A 9,625-nucleotide genomic window follows, 5' to 3' on the forward strand; every position below is an offset into this window, starting at 1 on the left:
ACCTTGGCAAACCCTCTCAAACCTGGGACTTCGCGAAGTCCCAGGTTTGAGAGTTATTGCCAAGGTGAGGGTCATTTAAATCGATCGATATTTGAAGGACGAGTTTTCTGGTCAAACTTTTGAATACGAGTTTTCCAGAGTACGACAGATAACTGGTTAAGCGGTGTTGAGTATGGTCATTAAACCAGATGTAAGACATGAACCACAAAATATGCCCCAATGTTGTGTCTGTCTTCTTTGAGCGTATTACTCTATTCGATTCAGGTGAATGAATACGTGGGCTTGTGTTTGGGCGGGACAATTGGGTGATCTCAGACTAGAACCACGGATAAATCGCTCCAAGATCAACCATTTTTTTCTCTTTGAATTCCTCCCAATGTCTTTACTTATTTCTTGTATACTTTTTAAGTATCGAAACTCTATGATCTTTTGACCATCTCAACATAACCATTTTACTTGCAGTAAAGTGACCTAAAAGAATAGGCTTTAACAGTTATGACGTCACTTCCCTCGTAATGGCGCGTGGTAACTTAGTAACTGGCTCTTAACTATCGGAACAATGGCGGACGCCCTTATGAAATATTTATCCGACGAGCATAAAAGTGTATCCAAAGGAGAAAAACATTATAAATATGATTATGTTTTGACTTTTATACATTCTGACACATGACATATGAAAAGTTCTAGCCAGCATGAAGAATAAAAAGTAACCATTTTCTTTGTTTTGAACCAGGCTGCTCGCGTTGCTTGGCGACGTGACATCAGACTAGTGAATCATATAGCAAGAGGCGTGAGTCCATCAAGACAAAACTTACAAAACGAAATCAACCAATTGATTGTGTCAACAAAGTTTATTTCAAAACATCACTCATCACTCATACAAACCATGATTTATAACGAACACAAGATACCTCATATTCTCATTTTTAAAAATCTCATTCAATATGGTGATGATTCGTATTCATTTCCCATTTTTTATCGATCAATCAAATGGTATTGTAATCTTGAACTTACTACCTTGTCTTGTAATTCCATTACAAAGAATTACATCCTTTGTCGCGCTCATGGAATACTACAGTCGGGGGTAGTCTTTTAGGTTTGATGAGATTAATATTCCCCCCAAAATGTAATGTTAATATGTATTCTCTCTATACATATAGCTTTGCATTAAATTTTGAATTAGATGTGTATGGTTGTTCACCAAGAAAAACAACAATTTTAAAGGGTGCGATATTTCTTTATTTATTTTTAAAATGTCTTTATTTATTTATTTATTTATCTATTTTTTTGCATTTATCTATTTACGTAATTAGTTCCTTATTCATTTGTTTATCTGTTTATTTAAAAAAAAATATTTATCCATCACTATGATGACTGAGAAAAAATGAAAAACAAATGCAAACCAGACCCGACTCCTGCTACAATATTATGATTTGTTAAACACACAGTGATTTGAAATCTCTAATGTGAAAGCAACCACACTCAAATACTACTACTCAAATCAACAATAGTCGTATTATGGCCTGCTTGCTGCCAAAACACTTGTCATACTTCGCGTAAAGCCAAACTTTAGATTAAAAATTTATTTTAAACATTTGTTTTATTTTCAAAAAAAAAAAAAAAATTATAATAATAACAACCCTATATCACATTAGTCAAACAGGATTTCGTCTGATTCACCTATTTATTTATACACTTAATTATCTATTATTTTGTTTATTTACAAATCTATTTTACTTCAATAGGCAAAATGAGTTTGTCTGCCATTCCTTGTAAAGAACCGTTGTCATGACATTTCGCTACCCTCCCCCCCCCCTCCCCCCAGCATCCATCCCCCTTTTAAAAATCCCCCAAAATATATTCTGCTGGCAGCTGAACATTCAACAAAAAGAATCACGGTTGCAGTTGTAATCTTGAACTGTTAGAATTGAGCCTTTATTGTTATTGAATGGAACTACAGCCATATCTCCACAAAAACCAGATTGCTTTATTGTGGTTATCTCAGTAATCCGATCAGAAGAGTTGCGGGGATGCTAACATACGCCATCTTCAGACAGAACAACCGTGCTGTTTTTTTCTCTCGTTTTGTCGTTGCCTTTTGCTTTGGACATGTTGCTCTTACTTACTAATCCCGTCATCAGACATTTGTTATATTTTTCTCTCGATGTTTAAGTGTCTGTTGATGTCGAGTGTCTATTTGTAAAAGGTATTGATTTTTCTTCTTTATTCTAAGCATTTTTCTTTTGTCGGATAAAAAAAACATGTTTAAAAGTGTTTAGTAAAGTCATCCTTCATTGCCATTAGACTAACGAAGCCAGAGTTTATATCGATTTCTATTGCTAGTTATCCGTTGGACAGGACACTAGTCCCTCGCAAAATACTCCACCAGATCTAAAAGACCAAAATATCCAATCAGGGGGTTGAAAATATTTACTACACCCGAGATAAGTACAGATTATTTTGCTTGCGAAGCATCGATCTCCTCTCCCCCTCCTGCAGAGAGGCCACGACTATTAAAAGCTAATAGAATAAATAACGTGTCCGTTTCAGTTTCAATGTAACAATACATACGTTTTCAATAAATACGTTATTGCATTGCTATTCTTATCCAATAGATTTGGCAATCCCTAGGTATGAGTGCATTATCTAAATTGGCTTTAGTAATCAGAATAGAACAAGTAGTGATGGAACGCAATGTCATATTATTTTGCATCTGATGTTGTTGTTGGTGGTGGTGGTTTTTTTTTTTTTTTTTTTTTTTGCCAGCCCGGGAGTTGGATAGTTATTACTACGTTCTTTCTAATAGTAATAGATTCAACAGTTTACGTCAAAAATTCATTTGTATGTTGAAAGCAAATGGATATTTAGTGCTCTGTCAAACAGACTTGGAAAGCGTTTGGCTGGGTTTATGATGGCTTTCTTCAAGACCAATCTGAAAAAAAAATGAGCCCCCAGGTTCAGATTGTTTTTCTCCTTGCTTTAGTACGAGAAAACGTAAGTTGCATGACTTTGTCTAATATTACAGTTTTATTCAACGCTTCACTTTGTCAAAACATCGTGATATTGATAAATACCCACACTTAGAAAGGAAGCTCATTTAGCTAACAGGCATTTAGACAAATGACTATAGCCGGAACATGCCGTTGCTACGATCATACCCACATCTTCCAAATTGTGACTATTTATCAGAACGACTCGGCGGAGTGAAGCATATAATTACTTTATTAGATTGCACGACGCCGTGCCTTACAAATTCAAAGTAATCTGTGTCAACAAAAATAATGATGAACGGTGTTTAGAATCTGGATGGCCGATCGACTGGACATTGATTGGCTCATCGACATAATGTGTTGTTTTATCTCGACCGTCTCCCTTCTCTTGAACTGGACACGATGACTTGCCCTTGCTGCCCAAACCGGATGCTGATGTTAGTGTCGCCAGTTTTTGGAGGAATGTTTTTGTCCGTGGCTTGATCCCCACTGGTGCCGCCGCCCACCGATGACTTGACGCGTTGGTGACGTGACCGTGGAGTGAGTGGGTTGTTGGTTGTGCTGGTGAAATGTGTACGACGCCCATCAGATATTCCAGCACTGGTGCAGGATTGGCGGGCATTGGACGGCGGGTAGTTCACGAGGTCCAGTCTGGTGGGGATAAGAAGAAATATTGAAAATATTTAAATATGGGAACGAGAATTTTCAGGTTTTTTATATTATTTTGAAAAAATGGAAAGTGTTCAACTTTCTCTTGAAGAATTCAACGAGCTTAGACAACAAGGTCAACCAGCAGTCACCTCGGATTGTCTTCTTCGATAAAGAAAAAATCGGTTTCATAATATGATAATAATATTACTAATAATAGCAATAATGAGAAAAGTTATAACGATGATGATGATGATGATGATGATGATGATAATAATAATACCAAGAAGAAGAAGAAGAAGAAGAAGAAGAAGAAGAAGAAGAAGAAGAAGAATGATAATAATAATAATAATAATAATAATAATAATAATAATAATAATAATAATAATAATAATAATAATAATAATAATAATAATAATAATAAGAAGAAGAAGAAGAAGAAGAAGAAGAAGAAGAAGAAGAAGAAGAAGAAGAAGAAGAAAAAGAAGAAGAAGAAGAATCTATTCTTTGAAGACAAGATAGGGCGAGGGTCACGTGTTCCGTACATTCCATTTTAAATTTCTGAAAGCGAGCACAGAATCTGGCAAATCTAAAAATTATAAAATATTTTTTACAGATTGATATACGAGTATCTTGCAAGCCTTTTTAAAACTTAGGGATAATTCTATCACCCATTGACTCAAATTATTATTTATAAAGTATGCTAGAACATAATGCCCGGTCCTATAGGGAATGAGAGGACGAGAGACGCATGCGCACAACCAACATGACGTTCTCTCTCAAATAACTTTTCCGCCGGTGACGTCACAGACTATGGGTGACGTCCAGTCAAGGGACGCTACTCTTCCGCTAATCTCATTCCCTATCATGTTGTGAATCTCTATCTTGTCTCTCTGTTTCCAGATTCATTAGCGCGCACCTATAAACTGTATTACTATGACCGATTGATTTTGATCTTTGATGGCCAGATATTCGTCTGGATCTATATCAATTGCCACCATACAGTAGTATAATCAAAATAGATGAGTGCCTGTGCGCTTGTAAAGCGCTTTGAGCACGTTTAGTGGATATTGCTATATAAAAGCTAAAGTTTTCTTGTTCGTAGTAGCCTTTATTTCCGCGCAAACATTGCGGGTTTTCCAATAGAAGTAGTAGTAGTAGTAGTAGTAGTAGTAGTAGTAGTAGTAGTAGTAGTAGTAGTAGTAGTAGTAGTAGTAGTAGTAGTAGTAGTAGTAGTAGTAGTAGTGGTAGTATTAGTAATGGTGGTAGTAGTAGTAAAACTGAAAAACTGCAGCTCCCGAATTACTACAGCAGCTGCATTGGCTGCCAGTGGACCAGCGGATTAAATATAAATCTTCAACTATTGTTTTCAAATGCCTGGAGGGCTCGTCACCAGCATATCTCTCAAACCTCGTTGAACGGTATAACCCACAGCGATCGCTTCGATCAACGAACGACCTCAAATTGAAACACCCCGCTGTCGAGTGAAGGCTGGTGAACGCGCCTTTCAGCATTCTGGTCCAAGGTTGTGGAATTTACTACCACTAGAGATACGTTCTTCGTCTTCACTAGAGGAATTCAAGCGTCGATTGAAGACATTCTTATTCCGACAGGCTTTCTTTTGATTATGTGTATAATTAGCGTTGTTAGTGTACTGTGTTAGGGCTTCATTATTAAGTTAATCTTTGTTATGCGCCCAGAGCCCTCCTGATGAAGGGATGTTTGGCGCACTATAAATCTATACCATTATTATTATTATTATTATTATTATTATTATTATTATTATTATTATTATTATTATTATTTTTATTATAGTAGTAGTAGTAGTAGTAGTAGTAGTAGTAGTAGTAGTAGTAGTAGTAGTGGTAGTAGTAGTAGTAGTAGTAGTAGTAGTAGTAGTAGTAGTAGTAGTAGTAGTAGTAGTAGTAGTAGTAGTAGTAGTAGTAGTAGTAGTAGTAGTAGTAGTAGTAGTAGTAGCAGTAGTAGTTGTTGTTGTTGTAGTAGTAGTAGTGGTAGAAGTAATAATATTAATAATAATGATGATGATAATAATAATAATATTAATAACATAATGATAAAAATAATAATAATAAAATAATAAATAATAATAATAATAATAAATAATAATAATAATAATAATAATAATAATGGTGATGATGATTATGATGATGATAATAATAATAATATAATAAAATAATAATATAATATAATATAATAATAATAATAATAATAATTATAATAATAATTAATATATATAATTATAATATAATATGATATAATTATGTGATGATGATGATGATGATGATGTATGATGATGATAGTGGTGATCTCGATGATAATAATAATAATAATAATAATAATAATATAATAATAATATAATATAATAATAATAATATAATAATATAATAATGATAATAATATATATATATTAATATATTATATTATATATATATATATATATATATATATATATTATATATTATTCTATTCTTTTCAAACATAGGGTTGGGTCAACATTGCTTCGTACAGCCCTCTCTAGATATTTGCCAGCGAGCACAGAATTACTGGCAAATCCAAAAATCATAAAATATTCTATTACAGATTGATATACGATTACTTGAATTTTAAAAATAAGAATAATTCATGATGTTGACTAAGTGTTGTAATACGCTATGATAATGATATTAAGCTTGTTAATATAAAATTAATTGATTTGATGTGAAATGATATTTATATCTTAGAAATATATAATGAAGTCCAATTCTTAAGTAGATATAAGGCACGAAATACACATCGAAAATGGTACATAGTAAAAATTGTAAAAAGGGAACATTTGCTATTTCTAATATGTATTTTCTAAGGTATGGAACTGTGTCAACGTTTTAGAATTATTCATGAATTGTCAATTCACTATACAATAATTATTTCATAATATTTGATAATTTATTTAATTATCCTATCTATTTTTACATTTTTGGTTCATTGTATGATCAAAATCCACTTGGTCTCTCTACACCTGTCTTGCCAGGGATTCAATTTGCAGCCAAATTAGCGCAAATGGTCAAAAATATTAAAATTTTTCACATATGTTGTTTTTAACCTTTGATATAAGAATATAAAACATATAGTAATTAAATTTTTTTTAGAAAAGACCCAAACCGCCCCTTAATTTGATCCTACACTTGGGAATCGCCACTTGGCCACCCTGTCGCCAGATTCATTTGCGCGCATCTACAGACGTTATTATCGATTTTATCGTTGATGGCTCAAAAGATGCGTCTCGATCTATGTTAATTTCAACAAGACAGTAAGTAGTAGGCATAATAATTAAAATAGACGGGTACCCGTTTGTAATAGCGTTTGTTTCTCCGCAACTATTTGAGTTTCTTCGCTAGTTTTAAAAAAATAAATCAAACTTTATTTATACAATTCACCAGTTGTACCTTGTCCAAATAATATTTAATGATGATTTACAATTAGCTTACATTCCGTCAGAACGTTGATAAATCTGACACGATCAAATAATCTTATAGTTCTATACTAGGGTAATTAAACAACGAACGTCAATGTAACGAATGTTATAAAATATAAAATTAAGAAATTGATTTGGTTTGATGATCGCTTAAGCAGACAACACAAACAATTAAATTCGGACTGTTTGGCAACAATAATAATTTGGTTAAATCTTCATATTGTTTTGGGGAGATGAGGTTTGATTATGACATAAAAATAAAACAAATAAAAAGATATAACTGCTTATTCTGCATTTACAAGCTCGTGGCAATATTAAAGATCTGTAAACGTGTGTATGAAACAGTCTCAGACAATGCAGGAAAGAAAAATACAAGAAAAAAACCCTGCCCAAAAAATCAGCAGGTCTGATGTTCGATCCCTAGTCGATTCAGGCTGATTTTTTTCAGATCTTTATCTTGCATAAGTGCCTGTTCTCTAATCTGTCACTTTGATACATGGCAATGTTTCTCTACATTTACAAAACACCTCATTATAGTTTTGGTCCGAAAACTTTTACTTCCTGTATCAAAAGATTAGAATTAGTCATGGAGACCTTTTGTTGATTCAATCATTAACTCGTTTCAAATCAATTCATTTCAATTCTATTATTACAATGAAATGTCAATGGTTTGTAAATGCCCTCAAACTCGAGGCTTATTTGAGGAATAAAAATTGAAAAAGTATGTTGTGTACTATTAACCCGCTCCTTACCAACTGTAGGAAAATCGTTACGATACAACCAACACTTTTCTTATTCAAATTTATTTTGTACTTCATAAAATTTATAGAAAATAAATTAACAGTGTGTTTTAAAGCATATTTTGCTAAAGAAATTATGTATCGCAAGAACTTTACTGCTATTGTGTTTGAGTGATAAAAAAATATGTTTTGTGTTAGTTGGGTGTGAAGTTTTGGGGAATATCCTGAAAATGGCTGGTGAGGAGAGAGTTAAAGAACGACTCAGAATAAGTTACGCTCACAGTAATATTAAAATGTTTTAAGATCTATTTTTAGTTTCTCTAAATTCGCTGTTTAATTAAGCAACACGTCTGACTTAACACAACTTACTTGTAACTCGGCATATCTTTATTGTACGATATCCTCCCTGTAGGAATCTTGATGACGCTTTCCCCGACAGCAACAGGTCCACCGATTCTCTCAGAGAACACTTCCAGCTTCCGTGGTTTGACCGGTGTGTTGTTGGCGTTTTTACGTTTTTCCTTTACTGTTCCCGACGAATCACTCACCACAGGAGAAGACAGGCCAGGTCGATTCATCATGGCCGCAGCGCTGGTCAATGTCCCGGTTTCCGCATCCCAATTATATATGATGTCTCCGGGTGGGTATAATGAAAGCCGACTCAAGTCAGGCTGAAGCAAGAGTGTTGACAATGGGGCAGGAATCTTTTTAGCGTTTGTGTTAGAATCGTCTGTTTCATTGCCATTGTTTATTTCATCATTTGGCAAATTGGTTTGTTCTGTTGCATCGCCTGCCACATCAACATCCTCCTTTTCCGACCGATCTGTATTCCATTTGCTGCCATTTTGTTGTTCGGTATTCCCATCATAATATTGCTCTCTGAATGATTCTAGCTTATGACTGTGTCCAACACCCTTGGAATTATTCTTACAGATCGGCTTTACACAAGAGTTTCTATGTTCTTTTTTGTAGGTCTCGAGTGGCTCCAGGTCTACTTTGACTAATGCTGTTTTAATGGGTAATTTGTTTTGTTTTCCTCTTAATTGATGCATTTTTTGAATTGGGATTTTGCTGAATTGATCACCCTCTGCTATTTCTTCATCCATTCGACGAAAAGACTCCATTGAAGCGGCAACAACTTCCCTGGGCGTATTGCCACCGAGAGAATCTCTTGGAGTGTCGAATGCAGGCAATGCTGGGACATCTTCGAAAGGAGTATCGACTTTGGATACGTGGTAATCGTCATGTGGTTTTGATACGTCGATTTCTTGAACTCTCTGATTCTCTATATTTTTGGATATTAATACCTCGTGAAATTCTAATGTCGGTGCTTTTAATGGCGAAACGTTGACTTTCAATTTGGGTTTAGATAAAGCCTGGGGATAGATTGGAATATCTTTGACTTTCTTTTCACGAAAAGAACGATTCAATGGGCGTTGCTGTTGTCTTGGAGAAAATACAGGTTCTCCTGCTTTCCAACGCCACCGTCGGAATGGATCTTGGTGGACTTGAAACGTTTTTTCGATTGAGTTGAGTTTGAGGTTGGAGATCTGACGTAAGCGGTATAGGTCACGATCAATCATGTCCGCTTCCAAATCTTCTGGGTGTGTTATTGTGCTGTCTCGTAACTGCCAATACACTTCCGGATATTCGTCATAATCTTTAAGATCTTGCAACCCCGGCGATGCTTTAGGAACTGACAGGGATGGACTCTCTTTGTGCGTCCGTAGCAGAGGATTGCGGTCCCCCAGTCGATTGTTCAGGAACAAACATTC

General features: G+C 34.6%; 1 protein-coding gene across 4 annotated transcripts in view; it reads right to left on the reverse strand.

Annotated features, from left to right (window-relative positions):
• Nucleotides 1–836: 836 nt before the first annotated feature.
• The window catches only part of LOC144969022 (uncharacterized), a 26,938-nt gene continuing 18,149 nt past the window's right edge, over nt 837–9,625 (reverse strand). For 3 of the 4 annotated variants that reach the window (XM_078907978.1, XM_078907980.1, XM_078907979.1), the window contains exons 2-3: nt 8,220–9,625; nt 2,236–3,641 (exon numbers count right to left, since the gene is read on the reverse strand). The exon at nt 8,220–9,625 is cut by the window's right edge and continues 827 nt beyond it. In XM_078907978.1, coding sequence (XP_078764104.1) covers nt 3,356–3,641; nt 8,220–9,625 — 1,692 coding nt within the window. In that variant the 3' untranslated portion in view covers nt 2,236–3,355. Of the gene's footprint in view, nt 3,642–8,219 lie in introns of all 4 variants that reach the window. The other variant, XM_078907977.1, reaches the window with a different exon arrangement.

This window comes from Berghia stephanieae, chromosome 3, assembly GCF_034508935.2.
Source record: "Berghia stephanieae isolate SIO BIC M18660-M18661 chromosome 3, UCSD_Bste_1.3, whole genome shotgun sequence".
In the NCBI taxonomy this organism is placed as follows: domain Eukaryota; kingdom Metazoa; phylum Mollusca; class Gastropoda; order Nudibranchia; family Aeolidiidae; genus Berghia; species Berghia stephanieae.